The 23,463-nt window shown below is 38.0% G+C and overlaps 2 protein-coding genes across 4 annotated transcripts in view; both read right to left on the bottom strand.

Annotated features, from left to right (window-relative positions):
* The window catches only part of ANKFY1 (ankyrin repeat and FYVE domain containing 1), a 73,805-nt gene extending 72,861 nt beyond the window's left edge, over positions 1 to 944 (bottom strand). Inside the window, exon 1 of one of the 2 annotated variants that reach the window (XM_006218845.4) lies at positions 895 to 944. In XM_006218845.4, the coding sequence (XP_006218907.1) occupies positions 895 to 904 (10 nt within the window). In that variant the 5' untranslated portion in view covers positions 905 to 944. Of the gene's footprint in view, positions 1 to 649; positions 717 to 894 lie in introns of those variants that run through there. The other variant, XM_015251688.3, reaches the window with a different exon arrangement.
* A 4,863-nt stretch (positions 945 to 5,807) lies between these two features.
* UBE2G1 (ubiquitin conjugating enzyme E2 G1) overlaps positions 5,808 to 23,463 on the bottom strand; it is an 82,723-nt gene continuing 65,067 nt past the window's right edge. For both annotated transcript variants that reach the window (XM_072940362.1, XM_072940361.1), the window contains 3 exons: positions 20,429 to 20,607; positions 18,335 to 18,457; positions 5,808 to 8,874 (listed from right to left, as the gene is read on the bottom strand). In XM_072940362.1, the coding sequence (XP_072796463.1) occupies positions 18,371 to 18,457; positions 20,429 to 20,607 (266 nt within the window). In that variant the 3' untranslated portion in view covers positions 5,808 to 8,874; positions 18,335 to 18,370. The remainder of the gene's footprint in view (positions 8,875 to 18,334; positions 18,458 to 20,428; positions 20,608 to 23,463) is intronic.

The raw sequence follows: 23,463 nt of genomic DNA, 5'->3' as shown, positions 1-23,463 counted from the left end.
CCTCCAATGATGGGGTGAATAGCCAGGTTTGACAGCGTCACTTTTGGGTCCCTTGCAGGTAACTCCCATCTCTGGGCGTCCTTCTCCCCGCTCCATACCTGTACAACAAGGCTATGACAATGAAGGATTCTAATATTGCTACGTTAAGGGAGGCAGAACCCAAGAGGCCAAACTGCCTTTACCTGCAGCATCATAAAGAGAGTGCCAAAAAAGCGGGTAAGGACAGGACTAAGAGGCAAAGGAACCGAGGTCTGGTTTAGAACATCTCTTAGGAACAGCGTGACCTTGGCCAACTCCCCTACCTAGCAAACCCCCTCCTCCCGTCCACATCTGTAAACCTGGCGGAAGAATCCCTGCCAGCCCGAATCCCGGGGCTGCTGGGGACCTAGAGTCTACAGTGCGCGCCCGTTTGGCGCGTTGGCCAGTGACAGCCTTGGCTCACCCCCACCCCTCACCCCGAGAAGAGTCCCAAGCCCTTCCGCCGGCGAGGGATGTACCCCTTCCGGATGCAGGACGTGCCAGGACAGCAGTTTCGATTTCCTAAGGAGAAGGGTTACTTCCCCCGCCGTCCCAGCACCGCCGGTAATCAAAGGAGCCTCCCCGGCGGCCCTCAGCATCCCCGCGGTTGCACTCAGTCCCGGCACCGGACCTCGCGACCAGCTCCGCATCCCGCCGTGATCCCGTGGGGTCCAGGACCGCCAGAGGGGCGTTGCCATAGGAATAGCGCTCAGGACCCCGGCCCCAGGCGCCTCGGAGAGGCTGTAGAGGAAGGCTCGCGAGACCCGCTGTGCTCCATGCGACCACGCCCGGCCGTTCCCTCTCAGAGCCGCTGCGCCCAGCAAGCAGCGCTCCCACAGCACCGCGCCTTCCCGCGCGGCTCCACAAAAACCCTACCTTCCGCCATGTCGGGCCCGGCCCTGCCTCAGCCTCGCGAGAAGTGGGCCGCTCCGTTGGGGCGGTGCGTAACGGAGGCCCCAAGTCTCGCGAGAGTCATGGAGGCCAGGCAAGGGGAGGGGTCGGGAGTAGGAAAGAGTAGTGAATGAAAGTGGAGGAGGTGGCTGGACACGGGAGGAACCTAGAGCCCGTCTCTTCACCTAGTACTTTGAGGTTCCGGACTTATCAAGCACTGACTGGACTCTATCATATTCCATGCCCTAGGCATGGCACTGAAAAGAATGGACGCAGCGAGCAGACTACTCTTCGGGAAAATCTGGCCGAGAGGGTCGTGAGAGGGGTTTTCTCGGGTTTTTGGTTTGTTGTAAAGATGTAAGAAGCTGAGAGGAAAAGAGCCGAAGGAGAGGGAAAGGCTAATGATGGTTTAAGGTCCCTGGGGAGACGGGATGCCCTGCAGACGAATGCAGAAGGAATTTAGGATAAGGGATTAACTGTAGATTGCAGGCAAATCACTGTTTTCTACTAAAATTTTAGGAAACAAGAACATGCATACAGATAGATGTGAAGGAGGGAAGAGATATCAGGGAGATCGCTTGACGACATCAGTTTTATGGTTGAAGTTGGTAGACAAGGGGACCAAAGAGAGGGAAGAAAATTTGGGAGAAGAATCTGAAGTTAGAAGGTCTGGTTTCAGTTATGTCCTTGTATGTGGATGGGTCACTTTTTTTTCTAGCGGAATTCATCCACCTGACTGCAGAAACAGAGAATATGGATTGTAGCATTTACCCAGAGCTTGGGATTTATTACCAAAAAGAAACTGAGAGTACTGTAAGAATACAGCTCCTGTGCAGAATGAATGGGTAGAGGCTGATATACGAATCATAAAACTGTAGGTATATTGAAGACCAGTGCAGTGTGAACACGGTTGTGATAGCCCTGTGTCAGGGTGGCAAACTGAAGTTCATATTTAATAGCACTAGGAGATGATAAAGTCCAGGACAGAGCCATGGAATACAGTAGCTGAAGTGGAAGTGAGAAGCTAGAAAAATTAGATATTTGAATTTAGAGGTGCTAAAATCTTAGGGAATGTGGGGGTGACTAATAGCAAAAGAAGGCGAAAGAGTAATATAAGTGAATAGTATGAAACCTTTCAAAACATTTTTTTACTCAAAGGAGAATCAAAAGAATGCTGATATTCATTCCTAGAAGCATCAACAGTTAAGGACTGCAGGGAACGTTGTGGCCTTGGAAGAGCTGAGAGTAGATGATAGGTTGGAGGAAGGATCTGAGCCCAAGATGAGGGTGTCAGAATAGAAAAGGGGGTGGACTTGAATTTGAGGTTTTAGGTACTGTCAGCCGAGGGAGCCTGATGTGGGGTTTTAGGAGGTGAGCAGCCCAAACGAAAAAATGTACGAGCAGTTGTCATACTGCTGGACAGACTTTAGCCAGAGACATCATGGGGTTAACAAAATTTTATTGTCACAGGGAGGTGCGCGCCTGTGATGCACCTGTCCTGTTTTTATCTGTTTTTTGTCAGCACATGCGTGGTCTGAGTTTTTTTGTTTATTAGGCTTACAGAATATCTCTAGCACATGCGTACTTCTATTTTCTTTGTTCTAAATCTTATATAATTGACGCATGCGTGGAGCAATTATTTACTGTATACTACAAACATGCTCTGATCGTGGCCTTGGGTCCCACGGCCTTAACTCAACACCAGCTCACAGGTACTGCCAAGGTTAAGCACTAGTGGGTAGAGAGGTGGAGTGGAGAAGGGATTTGGAGTTTAGATCATGGAAACATAGTCATGGTGTTCACACTTTGTTGATCAGGGAGGAATTCTGGCTGAGGGATACCTGGGAGATGGATATTGAAATGTGTAAGAATAAGAGGGTGCTCAGGGAAACAATGTTCCAGTTGTGGCAAGAGACTAAAGGTACTAAAGAGGTATAGGCAAGGAGTGCTTAGAGGAGCTGCATTGAGCAAGCAGCACTTAGACTAAGGAGTGCAAGGGAGTACTTGTCGGGCTCAGTGGAGGTGCCATAGCTCAAAGCCTCACGGTCAATCAAGAATGGTTTATAGGTGAGTTAAATGGTGAGCCCTTGCGGCCATCAGGGTAACCAGGTAAGACAGACTCCTCTGACCGCAAGGAGCCTCATCTGTTTATCTTGAGTGCCCTACAGGTATTTTCTGGGTAATGTAAAAGTGGTCGGGAAGTACTGTCACAGCTGATGGCTGGCTTTGCATCATATGACTTATGTTGCTAGCATCTGGTATGCAGCAGGTGCTCAAAATGTTTGATGAGCTGTTGCCACTGTGAGCTATACCTGGAAATCAGAACTGGGTTCAGGTTTGCCTCTGCAACTGATTTGTTGTGTTGATCAAAGGCAAGTCCCTGCAAGCTTTATGCTGCCATCTCAGATTATCCATAAATGTCAAAAGGGAGTTGGAAGGTGGGGGTATAGCTCAGCTGATAGAGCGCATGCTGAGCATGCACAAGGTACTTGGTTCAATTCCCAGGACCTCCATTTGAAAATAAAATAAAAATAAAAATAGAGAAACCAAAAGGGAGTTGGACTAGAATGCGTGGTTCTTAATGATTTGGTCATGACCTCCTTTGAAAATCTGATGAAAACCAGGGACCCTCTCCCTCAGCAGCACACATGCAGGAATAAACAAATCTGTGCCCTTTCAGTTTGCTTGGAGTAGATTCCCACAGTCAAATGCGAACTCACCTTAAAGAATTTAATTAACTAGAGGGCTTCACTACCTCATCACAACCTACCCTTAAGAAGCCCTCTAGGAGAGGTGAAAGCACTCTTCTTGGCAAAGCACTCTTCTTGGCAATGTCTGTTAATATAATCCTATCTCTGGAGCCTTGTCTTCTGAGTAGGCTCGTAACTGGCTGGAAACTCCTGAGCTAGAGGACTTGATACATCTTGTAAAATAAAGCAACTGTAGTCCTCAGTGAATTTCAACACCCAACAGGCTTGGATGGAAGCTACAGCTTTGGATATGACCTGAAATATTAACATTCTGGAAAATCTGAGCACTAGAACATGGTTCGTTTTAGACCTAGTTCATGTTTTCTTAGTCTCATTTAGAGGAACTTTATGTGGAGTCGTCTTGGACAGGGAGCATGAAGTGCAGGAAGGGCTAAATGCTGCCTGGCTTAAGGACATAGCGGAACAGACTCTCTGCGGAGACAGTGCCATATCATGGTAGAAGAAGACAGGGAGGGAATGGGCTCATTTACCAGCCTCAACACACTCACTCTCTGTGTGACCTTGGAAAAAATGTTCCTGAGGTTAAGAGGTAATGGCACCCAGTATGAAAGGGAGGTTGTGAAACTGAACCCTGGCCATGAAACTTCCTTGCTGTACCATCTCAACAAATTAAGCCTGTTTCTGCATGAGACACTATTACTTTGAGGATCCTTGTAAGAACTGGAGTAGATCCTTTATGAAACACATCTAGCATAAGCCTGACACAAAGTGGAGACTCAAGGAAATAGGAACTTGATTTCTGGTGCTCGTTAGGAATAAAGATGTCATTGTGAACACACAAGCACTATTATGCTTGTTCCCAAACAGACTGCTGGGAGAGGAAAACTAAGTATGCTGCCTATGACTTTCTGTGCAGCTCCTAAGTCTAAGACATATCTGGCTGCCTTTTGTGAAAGCCTTTTCCTTCTCCTTCAGTTTTTTTCCACCTATGTGAATAGGAATCAAAGTCTTTCATTGTTTCACTGCAGCTCAGTGGGGTGTGTAGACTCAATGAGACAAGAAGCCTAGTCCTTAGTGGCCAGGTTACACCATCAAACTGAGCAACCAAAAATGCCTTATCCTGGAAATACTTTGCTTTGCAAACTGAATCCTGTTGGGATTTGCAGTCCTCCAGAAAATAAAAGATTTTAATCTGGTGAGGTGTTTCCAACCCTATCTTTATGAGAGGGAGGAAGAAAGTCAACTGGTCCTTCCTCAAAGCCTAAGGTCAGTCAGAAGATGTTCACTTTCATTGGAAATGGCATGCAAATAAAAGTTTCTTGCTCTATATCTTAAGTAGATGATTACGCTTCAAATTGGTATTTAAAGTTTAGGGACATCATCTAGACCCTTCTATAATGGTTTCATTTCAAATGTATTTATCAGGAAAATTAATGTCTGAAAATGAGTTCCCATATCCCTCAAACTGCTCTCAAGGAGGATTTTCTTCTTGTGATTAAGAGGTCTGGCTCCATGTTCTTGGAGTCTTCAAGGAAAAGGACTTAAAACCACTGGCAACTTATATGGAGACAGACAGGCTTTCAACACCTAACATGTAAATCCATATAAACTACATGAAAGGATGCAGGGTGAAAAGCTGGATACTGACACCCTGAATCTTGTTGGGGTTTGCAGTCCTCCAATAAATAAAAAATTTTAATTTGAAAAAAGGGAAAACATTTTAAAGGAAAAAAGTACTCAGTCTAGTCTTATTTGCACTAACTTACTAAGTGATACTGTGCAGCTATTTGGGCCAAATTTGCCCATCTGTTTAGACGAGGGACGCTGGTGATTGAGATGGAGTCTGAGTTCTTCACCTTTTAGCTTATCTTCATGGTAGAGCCAGTCTACACCAAAGACAAAATCCCCAATAATGCTCTAACATGTGCTCGTTTTATTTAAAGTTCTAAATCAGCATGCACGGAAACTCTTAAGAATGGTGGTTGGCCCCACACTGGAATTTTTAAGACCATTAGATCAGGTTAGAAGTCAAGTGAACTTCCCACCCTCTGATTCCCTCTTTAAATTTTAAAAATTCTTTACCAAGTTTCCCCTGTGGGCCCTATGGTATCATGTGCTGTTTATACAGAAAGAATTCCACAACTTGCTTTTAAGACCTGCATCCTAAAACCAAAATAGCTCATGATACAGCCTCTAAGTCATCATTTATTGATTTATAGAGCACCCATCACATGATCGAGGTGCTTTACAATACAGTAAACATCACAACAGAACTCACATAGTTAAATACAATCAACAAATTACAGAACTAAAAAAGAAAAAAAAAAGGAAAGAAAAAAACTGGAATGAAGCAACATTATGTCAAATTTCAAAGATGCTGAGAAGTAGCAGTACAAAAAAGGTAATTCCAACAACTGGAGGAGACCAGACGGGCAAAGATACACAGGCACCACAACCCAAAATGGGCAGATTTGCAGAGAGTGAATGAGCATATAAAATAAAATTTCACAACCAAGAATGAAGACTGTTAAAGATACTATGACACCCAAGTGATCACAGAACTAGTGGAATAACCTCACAAAGGTATTACCTTGTAATGACAAGGAAACCAACCTCATTTGGATTTTCAACTCACAGAGGCCAGAAAGTCACTGAGGATCATCCATCCCATTATGAGCAGACTGAAATCAATAAGCCTTTACAAGAATTTGAAATATATTTAGGAAACAGGCAACAGTTCTACAGTTCATAAGACTATGTAGGTGTTGTTGATAGTTGGCACAAGGTCAGGGAGAAAAGTTCTTTTCCTAAAGTAGAGAGGACTCACCTCATGCTGACGATGAGGCATGGCTGGGACAAAAGCCACCTGTATTGGTGTCACTTGAGTGTGGTTTAACATCAAATGTAAAGGCATCAGGATTCACACTGTCAGATGAACACTGGGAAAGGCACAGATGACACTTCTGACAGAGGAAAAGAAGCCAAAACGTCTCTCGAGGCCTGTGTTTCCACGTGTAGCAGGGTCGGGGCACCAGGTGGAAAGGAGGGTGAAGAGAAGGGCACTCCTTCTTGGCCCCTTTTCTGCTCTCCTAGATCTAGCCCTAAAAAACACATGGTTATACCAAAGTAACTGCATTTAAGTGGCACTTGAAGTTCAAGAATAGCTGTCCCTGAGTTACTAGGTCATTTGCTCCTCCCTGAAGAGTTAAATCCCATGTTTTAACTCAACAGATTGCTAACAGAATTACAGCAATAGGAGAGCAAACTTCAGACTCCATCTTGCCACAAACCACCACCATGTGAACGATTTTGGACTTAAGAGTAAAAGGGATCACCTTCAAAGTTCCAGGTAGGTATGCAGTACTGGCACTTTGCATCAACAATTCTTACAGAGTCTTTGAAAATACAAAGTCATAAGCGAAGTTCTTGAAGAAAATTGGGCTGCAATGAATCAAACAATTTCACATTCGGTCATTACACATCTATGGGTTTTATAATGCTTCAGAGTGAAGAACAGACTGAAATTTAGAAAAACCACTCCTTACTGTGACTATATCCTCAATTATTTTACTTCTACTTAAAAAAGGACATGCAAAGTTCGTAAAGAACTGTGTAAAGGACTGGCTACTTGCAGGAATCCTTTCACTCTTCTGCCAAAGCATCTCTCCAAACCCCACAAAGCGGAGATGCACCAATTCTCACTGATTCTCACAATTAAACACCATGTTCTATCTGGTACCATCTCAAGTTCTGTCCCTAATATTCCAAAGACTACTTCCCAGTCCCAACCTCACACCAAACACAGAGGAATCTGGGCCTGCCTTTAACACTACACCTCTCATTTTACCATTTCCTGAAATTATTTTTAAAAACATGATATGAAATATACTATGCTCAAACATTAATAAAATTCAAGTGCACTATGTCATTGACAGAATCTATGTCAAACAGCAAAGCATTTACACACCTGTAATGCTTTGAGATTCATTTAAGAATCTATATAGAGCCCAATACGTACACTGCTATGGCCATGTGATTTTCAAGTATTGTTTGTTTGCATAAGGAATCAACCTGAGATTTTTCTAAACTGCACTTCTGTAGCACTCAGTATTATAACCTTCATTCAATACAATAAAAGCCAACGACTTGACAATTATTGGAAAAAAATTATATTTTGGAAGAACTCACTACATAAGGTGACAGAATTCCAAAATCAAATTACATGAAAATATACATTGCAATTTCTTTGTACAATAAGTGAGAAAAATCTGCAGTATAGAAGAATAGAGGCAAAGAAATATAGGGCTAAGAAGGGTATGAGGGCAAACAGCACTTTTAATAGCAAACCCCGAAGTTAAGTAAAAAGCCTGTAGTTGTGCATGCTTTATTCATCCAACCTTCACATTAAGTAACTGAATGGCAAAAATAAAACCAAATCAGAATTTTGTACTGTTTGGGGTAAATCTGAGTAATTTGAAATCCAAATTGATTTCAGAACCAACTCCTCTTAGTTCTCAGGGATAACGACTGAATTCAAGAGCTCTCAACAACAAAAAAAAAGGTTATTGCTACATCCAATCCAAGAGACGGGTACAAGCATAATACAAAAGGGACAAAGCACCTAGTGATGACCATTCCTCTGAAGTCATCATGAAAACTCAAGTAGTTGCTTATTGACTATTTCAGTATTTGAACTAAATGATTTGAAAACTTTCTGGCAGAGATAAAAGCAAAGGGGAGCGTGTCAAAACAAAGATACAAAAGTTTAGTAAGTGAAAAGAGTTTAATGAAGCCTCAATGGTTTAAAGGAAATTAAATGGAAACTTTTAATCCTAATTGCTTTTCATCTGACATGCTTTAAGGAGTCTTTTAAAACTGATAAAAAACAATGAATAGGGAAAGAAAACCTGCTAAAATCTTTTAGAATTTACACGATTCTTACTCTACTACAAGAAAGCATTATTTGGTACAAGGTGTATTTGTGGATGTACATGAACAGTATATATATTATCCGGATCACGTTGTGCTATGTACAGGTCTTTACAATTCTTCCTGAAGGTTAAAACAGTTCATTAGAATTCAAAATGCGTAATCATCTGTAAGTTGGCACTTGTTAGGCTCTTGTCAGCATTGATACTGGCATGTTTTATTGCAGCCCAGTTCCAGCCAGTGTTTGCCAACTTGTTACAACAGAAGTCCAGCAATAGGTGGGTAGAGTGCAGGAAAAACAGTGCCATGTTTCTCAGTTGGAGACCTACAAGAAAGCAAACAGCATTATATAATGAATCTATAAATTTAAAAAATTGATTAGCAATTTTTACCCATATTCTATTTCTTGAGAAACAAATTATTCATTTTGCATTAAGCTCACTTTTGTGCTTGTCCAATATGGTAGCCACATACGACCATTTCATTTTAAATTTAAGTTACAGTTATTTAGTAAAATTTTAAATTTAGTTCCTCAGTCACACTACTCACATTTCAAGGGCTCAATACGGCTTGTGACTGCCATATTGGACTGTGAATATTTCCATCAGCGAAGAAAGTCCTATTATACAGCCTTAGTTTAGATTTTCAATATTCCAAATGTCTTTTCTACTTATGTTACACGTACAGTCAATAACCAAGTGCTTCAGAAATTTACAAATATTCAAGGATAGGCAGATAAGCAATTTAAGATTACCATACTTCTCAACTTGATGAATTTTATCCAATTCTCTTGGTTCAGTCCAAACCTATTTCCTTCATGAAGCCTCCCACAACTGACCTTCTCTCCTAATTAGTCTCCTGTTGTTTTGTATCTGCTGGTCTCATGTCCTCAGTAAGCCCAGAAGTCAAGAATCACATCTAAATAAAAACAACTACCACCTTATCAGGTGCTTACTATGTGCCAAGCAGCATACAAAGTGGTTTACAAACTTATCATGTGAAATGCTCACAACCACCATATGAAGGAGTTTCCCCCATTTTTACAGAGAAAAGTGAGACAAGGTCACAGAACTAATTAATAAGCAGCAGAGTTTCCTAGAAAAACACTAGTTTCAAGTTTAAAGGGGAAAAAAAAGTCTCATTAAATGACTGGACCTTTCAGAGCTTTTATTATATTAATGTGTCCTTTGCATATGCAGGAGTTGCAGAGAGGAGAATACCAATTACCATTACATCAGATCAAACACTCCAGATACTCCGAAAGCTGTATCATCTGCCAAGCACTATGCTGGGCACAAAAAGTTCAAATAGGAGATGACTGGGAATCCAAGGGATGTCATTTTAAACTCCTAACACAGAAGCCAAATGTACTTGGAGCTATGGTAAATATTTAACTCACACCAGACATGTTAAAAGTTCAGTGTGCAAAACAACTAAAATTAAAAATAAAAATTAAGGAAGGAAGAGAGGGACGGAGGGAAAGAGAGAGAGAGAAAGAGAGGAAGGAAGAGAGGAAGGAAGGAAGGAAGGGAGGAAGGAAGGAAGAAAGAAAGAGAAAGAAAGGGAGAAAGAAGGAAAGAAAAAAAGTTTGGTGTGTCTTCTAAAGCCCTGAATGAATTTACCAATTTTACAATCACCCAAATTCAACTATACCAAAGCTCTGTTGTGGGTAGGAAGACAGCTATGGGCATATCTGTGGCCAAACATGTACCTGTTTCCCTTATGGAGACTACGTCCCTAAGACGGTTCCTGAAAAGTAGAATGACTGCTAAATTTCTCTCCAAAGGGCTTGTACCAATCAATGTAAATGGCCCCCAACAAAGAACTGAATCCATCGAGTATGAATATACCACCTTCACCAGCCTCAGGTTCTACTGTTTGCACACAGATATACATATGTGCACACTTTTTATTAGAAAATATAAACACACAGACTGATGATACTCAAGAGACATCGTTACAATTAGGACTGTAACTTTCAGGTTATGTAACTCGAGTATTTTTCCAAAGACAACATCCCCAAATTAACTCCTGGCCAATTAACCTCTCAAGAGCTGAAACAGAACCGCGTATAGAGTCTGGGCATTCAGTAATCATTCCCCTACTAAATGAACAAGAAATTTCAGGGCCACAAAAGAACCATTTAAGAACTAAACTGTTTCCATGTGAGGTTTTAAAGAAAAATGCTCCAAAGAGGACTGACTAATGAAAGTCATTACCTACCTAAAATAGGCAAATTGAGCCTTTTAATGGTGAACTATGAGCATTAGCTTCTTCAGCAGGAACAGAAAAAAATCTATTTCCCTCCCTTTGAATAAAATGTATTCTAAACAGAGAAAAGGCCTCAGTACAGAAAAAGCAAGTTTGGGGGAGGAGGGTATAGCTCAGTGGTAGAGTATGTGCCTGGCATGCATGAGGTCCAGGGTTCAATCCCTAGTACCACCATTAAAAATCAATCAGTCGATAAACTGATTACCTCCCCCCACCAAAAAAATAAATAAATAAAAATTTAAAAAAAAAGAAAAAGCAAGTTTGTTGTTTTCTCTAGAAAGGTAAGTGTGAACCTGAATTACCTGCGTAACACTCCAAGTAAATGGTGCTGACCTAAAACAGTCCCTGACATTTTGTAAGCATATCCCATTTCCAGCTTAAAATAAATCTTCTGTTGTGTAATAGTATTAAAAAATCACACTTTTTATATGAATTGAAATTATATCAATTATGTCTTTATGAAATAATTTAAGTATCTGGTTTTTGTCTCAAATCTACTCTTAATTATTCTTGATTTCTAACCTACAAATCGAGATGGTTTGCCTCTAAAGATATTAAGTGTCTTATTCCATTATTTCTAAAACTAGAATTAAACTGTTAATTTTCTATGTGGCTACACAACTTAATTTTTTTAAAAGGCCTAAAAAATTACAAAGCAGACAAATATGCTTTCAAATTAAAACCACTTTTTGATGTTAAAGATAATGAAAGTAATTACTCACTCAAAGAGTGTTCCAATAATTCCAATAATCTCAACCATTCTTTTTGCTGTTGTTGTTTTTGGTTTTGAATTTTTAGTTGGGGGGATTAGGTTTTTACTTATCTTTAATGGAGGTCCTGGGGACTGAATCCAGGACTTTGTGCATGCTAGGTACACACTCTATCGCTAAGCTACAGCCTCCCCCACTTCACCCATTCTTAAGTGAAAGTAGTCCATGAGTTAAATAGCTTAGTATCAAGGAAGTTTTCCCCACAGATGATTCCAAAAGTTCCAATTCATCCTACACTGCCACCAAGTACACTAGTAAACAACTCTCCCCCTATTACCAGTCCATCAGCCTTCCTCCCCAAACTGAACAATTCTTATTCTTCTCCTTATGTCACACACTGGTGGGCACCCACACCCACACCCCGTCTGTCCTAGCTCTCCTTGTGACCAACGAATTTTTGGTTTTGATACAGCCGTATTTGTCAATTTTTCCCTTTTATGAGTGTTATCTGTACCTAATAAATTCTCTACCTTGGTATTCTCCTGTATTTGTTCTAACAGTTTTGTTTATCATGTTTGTCTTATGTTTTAAACCTTACTGGAGAGAGCTTAGCCTCCTCCCTACCTCAATCAATAAGGTCACCACAGATCACCCATTATCAGTGGGAGTGAGATGGGTGGGTCCTTGAAGCTGAGTAGAGTCTTCACTTCTCTTCATTATCTTATTGTAACGCAGGAGATTAGAAAGGCTCAACATTTCAGGAGCCTTAATTTTAAGGATATGTGGGGTGAGATGTGGAGGCTAATCCTTAAATGATATGAATACTGTGGTCCTCTTGTGATAGTCACGTATTCCAAATGTGGCCTCAAATAAGCAATGGAGAAAATACGGCTGCTCTGGAGGAACAGAAGCCACACACATGGAGCCATATGTACTTCCATTTGTGAGAATGACTCTGGATTCATGTACAAACACACACAACCAGGTAAGGCAGGAAGTCTTCTATCTTCCTGTGCTGGGTTACACAATGCCTAGTATCCTGGGTCAGATTGCCTAGGAAATGGATTCTGAGACACATTCGTACAAGGTTTACTAGGAAGTGCTTCCAAAAACAAGAGTGAGGGAAACAGGACTAAGCAGAAGATGATGAAAGGCTTCAGTCAATCTCAAACTGGAATGGCCTTTCAGAGAATTCCCAAATTAAGAAACAAGTTCAAGCCTTTATACCAACCCATCCCTTCCCAAGCCACCAGTCAACAGATGCAGGTGGCCTCCAGGGAAGGGGATTAACTTGGGAAAGTTATCTCTTTTAGCTAAGCTTTCCCAGAAAGCAACTTAGCTGGGTTATCAGCAGGCAACATTCCCAACAGGCTGGAGTATGACTGTTTCCTTCTGGGCAGGAGACAGTAACATCCACTACACATATAGTTTATCTGTTATCATCACCTTACTTGTTCCCTCTGATGAAGCCAACCACCATGTTGCGCGCTGACCTACGGAGAGGCCTGTGTGACAAAAAAACTGAGTGGGGACTCGGTCAACAGCATGTGAGGAACAGAAACCTGCCAACAACAACTTGTGTGAACGTGGAAGCAGATCTACCCGCAACTGAGCCTTGAGATAACTGCAGTGCCAGCCAACACCTTGACTGCAGCATTATGAGGAACCCAGAGCCAGAAGATTCAACTGACTCATACCCGGTTCCCTGGCCTATGAAAACTATGAGATAATAAATGTTTTAATCCACTGAATTTTAGGTAATTTGTAATACATCAATGGAGAATTAATACAACCCCTCTAACCCTTGATACAGAACAAAAAGACATAGTCCTTTTGTCTAAGGGTATATAGATTGTGGCCATTTTGCTGATGTAACAAGAGGGGTACCACAAGTTCACAAGAGGAGTACGACAAATTCACAAATGACTAAAAGTTAAGACTCTTCAGTGCTACAGTGCTTAGAAAGGGAAACATTTGTTTGGGGATGAAGAGCAATTGTCTCATGAAAAAAGGGAAATTTGAAATGGAACTCATCTTAACAAGAGGCAAAGTAGAAGACACATTCTAGACCCTGGGAATGGAAATGGGTTAAGTACCTGAGTTGAATGAAAGGTGAAATGCATTTCAGGAAGAGGGTGACTATATGAGCAAAGTGGGGAAACTACTAGTAATTTCTAATGAACAGACAATAGGCAAGACTGGGTACTTAAACATTAGTTAAGGAAGTCTGCTTTAATTACTTATTAATCAATGTTTCCCAAAGAATATTTCTCTTTGGCCATTGGTAAGCCAAAGGATCCTCCTGGTGAGCTTCAGACTGAAAACAGAATACAAAATCCTTTACTCAATTACTAATTAATCAACATGCAGTTTGAGGACTATTTTTTTTTTTACACAAAAGCCTGAGCTTAATAGTAACACAATAAATTAGGAATAGTAAATAAAATTAATCATTAAAAATTAGTGTATGAATTTAACTTAACATTCTGTCCTATCTAAACTCCATCTGCCACACCATTTTGCAACAGTGCAAAGCCACTGCAATGCATAAATGAATACATATACATACATAGTATCTGAAACTTTAAAGGATGCTTTGTTATTCAAGTGAGTAGTGCTGACCTGTCAGTCAAGATTTCCAGTTACTGCTTCCTATACCTTTAATTGTTTAATTTAATCTTAGTTTAGTTTCATTATCAACAGTATATTATAGTGTTTTTCAGTTAACTTATTCTATGCAATAAGGTATTCTGATTCAACATTATTTTTTGCATCAATCTTTTTAAATGAACATTATTCTTGATAAGTACACTTTGAACACACGTATGTTATATTCAATTATAAATTTAATGCTAATCCCACTAACAAAGGAGATAATGTATAATCCCTTACAAAATTGGTTTGTGACACTTCATTAGTATTTACTTAATTAATCTGCAATATATTATCAAGGTAAATATAATAAAATTATTGGTTATTTCCTAAATTTATAAAGTACTGTTTATAAGGTAAAATCATACATAAGCTTAGGCTTCAGTGTTTGTTATTTCATTCTTCTTCAATTCTTTGTTGTGACCAAGCTCTCTTCCGACTGGAAAATAAGCCCTGAGGTGCTTGTTGTTCCTAAGATATTGTCATACCCATAAGAGAATCAATGCAATGAGCTGAGCTTTGTGAAGACTAACATAGCAGTTGTTTCCAGGACAAATAACTAGGCTGAAGTGCAGGTGGACACAAAAGATGTTCAATTCCAGCAGCAGCAGACTAAGGCAATAGTCTAGGAACAAGAACTTGACCTAAGGTGGTGGAAAGCCAGTCAAAGCAAAAGATGTGGACCACTGACTAGACGTGAGGGAGGTATCAGATGTAATGATAATGAAATCAGGACAGGAGTATTAGCAAAAATAAACAGGATGGTGAAAAGCAGAAATAATTTGAAGACTGTAAGGTTATTGTTATATCTGCTGGGGACAAAAAGAAGTAAGGTTAATTTTCAGCATTTCAGGTTATTATAACAAGATCTAAAAGTAGATATGAGGCTTTTCAGAAATTAGAGATATCAAACGTGAAAACAGAGTGAATGGTGGGTAGACTTTACTTCTGATTTGCACTTTTGCATTTGATACATTTAATCATAAAAATCAAGACAGTGTGATACCAGTTCAAGGACAGACAAACCAACCAATGAAACAAAGAAAGGTCAGGAACAGATCAACACATACCTGTAGTATGTACCTGTAGAAATGTAGTTTTATAAGTCAGTGGTGAAAGGACGGACTTGTCAATGAATGATGCAGTCAATAGTTACATGTGGGGGCAGAAATCAAAGCGTAAAGTTGAACTCCTACCTCACACCATACACCAACCAATTTCAGTGAATTCAATACATATGTGAAAGGCAAAACCATAACATTTTTAGAAAACAATATCCAACAGTAGCTTTCTGATGGCAGGGAAGAAACCAAGACACAAAAAGTAAAATCCACACAGGAAAGAACTAGTAAATTCAGCAGCATTAAAATTAAGCACCTTCTTGCAGCCACTGTGGAAAACAGTATGGAGATTCCTCAAAAGACTAGGAATAGACTGTAGCTCACAGCAAAATAGAATGCGACAATGAATACATGTATGTTCATGTATAACTGAAAAATTGTGCCTACCCTGGAAATTGACACAACGTTGTAAACTGACTATAACTCAATAAAAAAAAAGTTTAAAAAATAAAAATAAAATAAAATAAAATAAAAATAAATAAATAAAACATATGGTTAAAAAAAAAAGACTAGGAATAAGACTATACCATGTGATCCAGTAATCCCGCTCCTGGGCATATATCCAGAAGGAACCCTACTTCAAAAAGACACCTGCACCCCAATGTTCATAGCAGCACTATTTACAATAGCCAAGACATGGAAACAGCCTAAATGTCAATCAACAGATGACTGGATAAAGAAGATGTGGTATATTTATACAATGGAATACTATTCAGCCATAAAATGACAACATAACACCATATGCAGCAACATGGATGTCCCTAGAGAATGTCATTCTAAGTGAACTAAGCCAGAAAGAGAAAGAAAAATACCGTGAGACTGCTCATACGTGGAATCTTAAAAAAAGAAAGAAAGAAAAAAAAGAACATAAATACAAAACAGAAACAGACTCACAGACTTAGAATAAAAACTTACGGTTGCCAAGGGGGCGGTGGGTGGGAAGGGACAGACTTGTAGTTTGAAATTTGTAGATACTGACAGGCGTATGTAGAATAGATAAATAAGATTATACGATATAGCACAGGGAAATATATACAAGATCTTGTGGTAGCTCACAGCAAAAAAGAATGTGACAATGAATATATATGCATGTTCATGTATAACTGAAAAATTGTGCTCTACACTGGAAATTGACACAACATTGTAAACTGACTATAACTCAATAAAAGAAGTTAAAAAAATAAAAAATAAAATAAAATTAAGCACCTCTTTTCATCCAAAGACATCATAGAGAAAGCAAACTGACAAGGATAAAAATTAATAACCTAACTAAAAAACAGTAAAGACTGGAATAGGCATTTCACAGAAGAAATGTCAATGGTCAAACACATGGTACCATATGCAATTGCGCTGGTAACTAGGGCAACACACAGTAAGTCCATAAAGATGTATCATTTTACACCAGATTAAAGAACTTTGCAAAAACCACAACAATAACTACAACTTTGCAGAAGTCTGATAATATCAAATGATGAAAAGGATACGGAGCAAATGGAATCCTTGTGCTTGCCGAGGAGTATAAACAGATGCAACACTTCAGAAGACAATCGGCATTATCTAGTCAAAGTGACCTAACAATACCACCCCTAGGTATATACCCAAGAAAAACTGTAGTGTATGTGCAGTAGGAAACAAGGATAGCCACATTCTCTGAAATAGCAAAACCAACGCAAAACAAACCAAAAAACCCCACCCCAAATTAGGAAATAATGCAATGAGATTCAAGAGTAAATTTATCTAATAAAATTATCACATAACAGTGGACAGACAAAATATATGTAACAAAGACCAATTTCAAGAATATAATGTTGAGCAGTAAAACTCACAAAAGAAAACATGCATTATAATTCCACATAGATACAGTTCAAAAACATGCAATACATTGTTCAAGAATACAAACTTGATGAAATTATGAAGAAAAATAATGTTAAACACAGAATTGAGAATAGGAGAAAAGGATGGGAGAGAGAAAGGGAACAGAGGAGATGTAACAGGTAATAGTAAAGTTCTTTTTCTTAAAGTAGGTGACAGGTACAGAAATAAATCACGTATTCTAATTTTTTAGATGTCACATTTCATTAATAGGTTGTATCACCTCAACATTTAATTAAAACAAATAAACAAAAAACCCAGATAAATATCACACATTTGTTCAATTAATCTACACTGGCTCCCGCTCTAAGCCATATGGATGCCTTCTATCTTTGACTCTTTGATTAGACTTAAAAAGATAGACTTGTGACTATATATAAAATATACAGTAAGTTTCTTCTGTATAGCACAGAGAACTACATTCAGTATCTTGTAGTAACCTATAGTGAAAAAGAATATGAAAAAGAATATATGTAAGTGTATGTAAGACTGAAACATTATACTGTACACCAGAAACTGACATAACATTGAGAAGTGACTATACTATAATTTAAAAAAAAATGTATGCAATAGGGAAAAAGAAAAGATAGACTTGTGGACAGATGGTATACAACAAAAGGGAATCTTTTCCTACTGGCTCTATAAATAATGAACAAGGAGCTGAAGACCAATTAAAACAAGAAAACTAGATGTGAATGGTCTTGCCAGTATATTATAAAATATGATCTTTCTTTTAAAAATGTTAGGAAACAAAAATTTAATCATTCTTTACCATATATAACACAGTATGAGAAGATATAAGAAAGTTTAGTGCCCAGCTTAGATGGTAGACCAAAAAGGTAAAACATAAGAAACATAACTGAAAAGAAACTTTTATTATGAGAAATTTTACCGTCAATGAAAAGAAATATTCCCCTACTATAGTAACAACCATCTTAAAACAGAATATCTAGTTTAAAACAACTGGATTTACTAAAAGAAAAAGCAAGGAGATTACACTGTTTTTGCTGAGAAACAGCAGATTACTAGATACTACTACTAAAAATTGAAGCTAATGAATACAAGTAATTCAGATACTCAAGTCACACAATTTCTAATAATGTTTATGACGTGTACAAAAAGGCAAAAGAGTAGTACACTTTTTTAAAAACGAACTTACCCTGAAATAAGTGAAGTTACAGCTGTTGAATAAGTGTCACTCAAAAGCAGTCTCTTGGCTTTTTCTTACACAGCGGGCAACTTTCCTTTTGAATTCTCCATTTCTGTCTTCCCTCCATTCTTTCTGCAGGTACAAAAAACCAAGTGATTTTATGAAAACTCCTCTTACAATCTCAAATACTTTGTAATGTAATGCTTTGGCAATATGAACACTTAAAATGTTAAAAAGTTGATAAGGTAAAAAGTAGTCAAAACTTACTTTTAACAAGGCACTGTGCTGGGATACAAGAGCAGAAATCCCCTATGCAAATTACCTCTTTAGGTAAAATTCTCTTTAAAAAAGAAAAGGCCCTAAAGAGCATTAAGTTCTGTATTACACTGAAAAGAAAGTGACAACTTACAAATAAAGGTATTCAGGCTGCGTGAAGGATCACCAAAGCTCCCTACTGGAAGCAATTAGAAAATAAAGTAGACATAAAAGGGCCTCCTATGTTAAAGTAGATGGGTGGAGTACATCATATTGAGATGATACTGACTACTGTTTCTAGTGGGGGCAGGAGGACACATGACAATGACAATATCACTATCACTGCCAGGCATGTGAAAATGGAACACAAAACAGCACCAGCACAGTTTCATGTGAGAAGAGAGCTGATTTTACCTAGCATGAAAATAGCAGGAATTCTCACAAAAATACCCAGTCTTTTTTCCCCATATCACCCATTTAGGGACATCAAAGACTACGGAAATCTTCAGTACTTGCTGTTGCAGAGAAAAAGATTTGAACAATTTTTGCCCTTAAAGCAAGGTACCCCAGAGAGTCAATCATTATAATAAATTATTAGATAAACTATAATGCTGACATGTATAGAGATTCAGGCATGTCTGATGAAGTATTTACGGATAAAATATTAAGTCTATAAATACCTCATTATCATTTTTAAGAAATTTTAAGGAGAAAGGGGCAATTCCAGCAAAGAGGGAAGGTCAATCTCAAGAGGAAAGAAATCAACTAAGAAGGGTACTTAGCAGAGAGAACTAAGGCTGCAAGCAGGAAGCTATTACAATAATGTAAGTAAGAAGCAAAAGGACTCAAGTCCATGGCAGAGAGGGTGGAGAAGAGTTTAGAGTTTATATAGTATGACTGACATTCTTTGGGGACAGACAGGACTAGACGAGGATGACTCCTGGGTCAAAGACAGACTGGGAGATAATGGTTCCAAAGCAGGAACTAGAATAGAGTCACTATTTTTTGAATCCAACATGCCACAAATGATGACCAGATGAGTGGTGTTATCATCTGCGTTTTATACATGACAAACCTGTGAATTCAACAGAGCAAAAAGCACATATGTTTATCTCTTTGTTCTAAGATCTTATTAAAATGATCATATTGGAATTATATTTTTAAGGTATAAATCTTCACTATCAGAGAAAAATGGCAGTAAAGTCACCTAATAATGGGAAGAAATTTTTCTGAAAGACCACAAGCAGATGAAAGAATAATGAAACATGCAGCAGAGAAGAGAAAGCAGCAGCCTAGAGAAGCATCAGAGGAACCCCAGCAGAGGAGGGGAAGGACCAATTGAACAGAACCCTAAAGAAGTGGAAGTTTGGAAATGGCAGGTCTTCTTAGTAAGAAGTGGGCTGAGAAGAGATTGATAGGAAGTCTGTATAACTCAACAGTTTGGCCTTTTCCTCCTACCTACACCCAAAATCCTAATACCTTTCTAAAATAATAACAATAATAATGATGATATACAGATTTTACATAAATATAGTGAAAATTACTTCTTTATTTTGGCACTTAAATGACACCTCTCTTTAATAGAGACTTGATATTAAGACTTCCTAGGTATAACAATAGTTTTATAGTTTATATAGTAAGATAGTGTCCTTATTCTTAAAAGATGCAGGTACAAGTATTTAGGAGTAAATGTTATGTCTTATTTTTGTACAGATTCAGGAGAAAAATAAATGAGTATAAACATATATCGATACAAATATACATATAAAGATATCATAGTTCTAATCAAGTTTAATTAATCAAGCTTAATTAAAGGGCAGGGGAGATGTATTCATGTGACCACCTTACCGCAGCATCAACATTAGCAGGTGAGTCTCCATTAGGGTCTGCCAGCATAGAAATGACACTAATCATGATGGTTTCCACGGTGTGAATAGGCAGCCAGCGTTCCTCTGGCTTTTCATAACCATATTTATCTTCCCCGGGCTCGTGAAGAATAGAAATGCATACATCACCATTTTTATCAACTGCAAAATTAAGAGAATAAGATCCCCGTTTTAAATATTTAAAACAATTTGGTTACGCATAAAATAACTACTATAGGTATGGTCCTGATTCCCATGGTACCTTTATAAAATTCAATACCACTGTACCAATGAATATATACAGAAGTTAATTTCCAAAATGGAACCTGTTAACCTTTTAGGAAGACAAAAGATTTTACCCAATAGGATCCACCTGACAAGCCCAAAAGGAATGTAAACTATCTTTTTCATTGTGCAAAATTTCAAGATACCTAACATGTAGATGGTGCCTCACATTTACGTGTAATAAATACAATAAAACGAATAAATGGCATCTATTCAAACTGTTCTTCATTTGTAGAAAGTATACGGTCCAAACACCAGAAATAAGTTTCTATGCAGTAATTATTTCCTAGTTTCCCCACTAACTTACTGATTAAAATTGTTGATACTCAAAGGTTCAGCGACTTTCTTAAGAAAAAAAATGAAAAGTAACATAATATACTCTTTAAATCATATGAAGGCAAAATTATATTTTCAGGGGGAAGAAATGTACTCAAATCCACAAAAGAAACATGTCATATTGCCAGTGAAAATTCATTCACATAAACAATATTCATGAGGCCCCTATTCTATTAAGCTATTTTAAAATCCAAGCCACAAATTAATTCTTGTTTAAAAAAAAAAAGGGAGGGGGGTTGTCCATAATGTACTAACTCATTTACATTACACAAACACTCCCTCTATTAGTGAAGCTATCAAAATCGTAACACCCTTTTATGGTGAAATTTTCCCTATGCAAAAAACATACTTATTGAGAAAATGAAAGTCAGAAAAATATAGTATTTTGGTAAAAAAAAATGTTTTAACCAAATTTCCAAATCCCATAAATAACCACTGACAGTATTTATGTATATTTCATTCCTAACTTCCTACCTAAAGCCCAGCAAAGTTGCAACAGGTATAATTTTAAAAGCTTATTTTTCATCTCACAACTTAAGCATTTCCCCTGTTGTTATAAACTCTGGGTAACCAGAATCAAAGTTTAGATATATTTTGGCTCTACGACAAATGCTTCTTGAATGCATATTGTGTGCCAGGCACCCACTTGACACAGGGAGTTCAGCGGTGAATGTGACATTTAAGACCCATGACTTCAATGTCTTGTACATGAGCTGTTCTATAATTAGGGTTCCTCTCACCCCCACTTCCTAGTAAAATCTATTAGCTAAAATGAAGTAACTAAACCAAGAGGAGAGAATAACAAAACAAAACTTGTAACAGCACTATGAAGTTCAACATAAAATGCTTATATAATAAACAAGGTCCTACTATATAATAGCACAGGGGATTATGTTCAGTATCTTGTAATAATCTATAATGAAAAAGAATATGAAAAAGTATATATATATGTATAAATGAATCACTATGCTGTATTCCAGAAACCAACACAACATTGTAAATCAACTATATTTCAATAAAAAATTAAATTAAAAAATGCTTACACAGTATTAAGATACTTCACTTATCACAAAAGGAGTTTTCCAAGTCATTTTCTCTGAGAATATGACATTAAATGTTTATGTAGAATTTTATCAGAGAATCGACTTAAGATCCATTTTCCATTTTTACAAATTGTTATCATAATATAGCACTGTTAAATTTTTAACCTTGTGTCATTTCATTTTATCATACAGTTTAATTTTTTAGAATGAGGTTTTTAGGCTTAATACCTATTACCGAATTACACTTAAAAAGGCAAGATAATTCTGAGTGAAGAGACAATGAAACAAAAATTTTTTTCTTTATTGTAATTTTTAAATTTCACAAGTGAAATATAGTTTAATCAGCTTTTCTAAATGTTTTTAGGAGCAAAATTTTTCCATGTATAGAAACTATATGTATATCCTCTTTTGTGAAATGTCTCTTCTTACCCTTTTCTCATTTATGTACTCAGTGTGTTTATTCTTTTTCTTCTGTTTAATTTTTGTGTGTTATTTTTTCCTTTCACTTTAATACCCGAATAATGTTCTTTATAGCTGGCCTTAATATCTGATAAAAGATCCGTTCAAATATCCCTTTTTGCAGGGGGGGGTATAGCTCAAGTAGTAGAGCGCATGCTTAGCATACACAAGGTCCTGGGTTCAATCCCCAATACTTCCTCTAAAAATAAATAAAATAAGTAAACCTAACTATCTCCCCTTTAAAAAAAAAGAATCCCATATTGCATGTAATTGTCTACTTTCTCTTTTTACTCTCCTCTTTTTAGTCTTCTAGTATTTATTATTTTTGAAACTAGAAATATCTTGTCCCTAACATTCAGCAAGTAATTAATATTCACTATTTTTTTAAAGTCACTTGAAACTTTATTCCATTTAGAGTTTTAGTTCACTTAGCTCTTTGGTATGAAGAGAATTTCTAAATCAATGTCCCCATAAATAGCTAGCCAACAGTCTTGGCATCAATGACTGCAAAGAAAACACATCTCTTCCATCTTGAAGCCAGCCTACCTGAACCATGTATACTCTTCAGGCTCCCTCTTGAAGCTGTGCTCTAAAATGAGGAAAATCTGATCTACCCTCATCTTCTCTGTTTACTCACCATTTGGTACTCTCTTTTTTTTTTTAAATCTTACTGGTAACTGGCATCTGCCTCTAAACAGGATGCTATGGACTGTTCTCACAGAGTGATTGGGAGAACTTTTCTGGGTAATTTTCAGGCCAACCCTTCTGGGCCAAAACAACTGATACTGCTGAGCACACCTTCCTGGACACACTTTCCTCTCTTAGCTTCTGTGACACACTTCTTTTCCCTGGTTCTTGAGTCATTCTCAGTCATTTCCCCCTTTTCCTTTACCTT

Source organism: Vicugna pacos, chromosome 16, assembly GCF_048564905.1.
Source record: "Vicugna pacos chromosome 16, VicPac4, whole genome shotgun sequence".
NCBI lineage: Eukaryota > Metazoa > Chordata > Mammalia > Artiodactyla > Camelidae > Vicugna > Vicugna pacos.
Note: the sequence above shows the minus strand (reverse complement) of the source record. Positions and strands in the feature narration are given on the sequence as shown.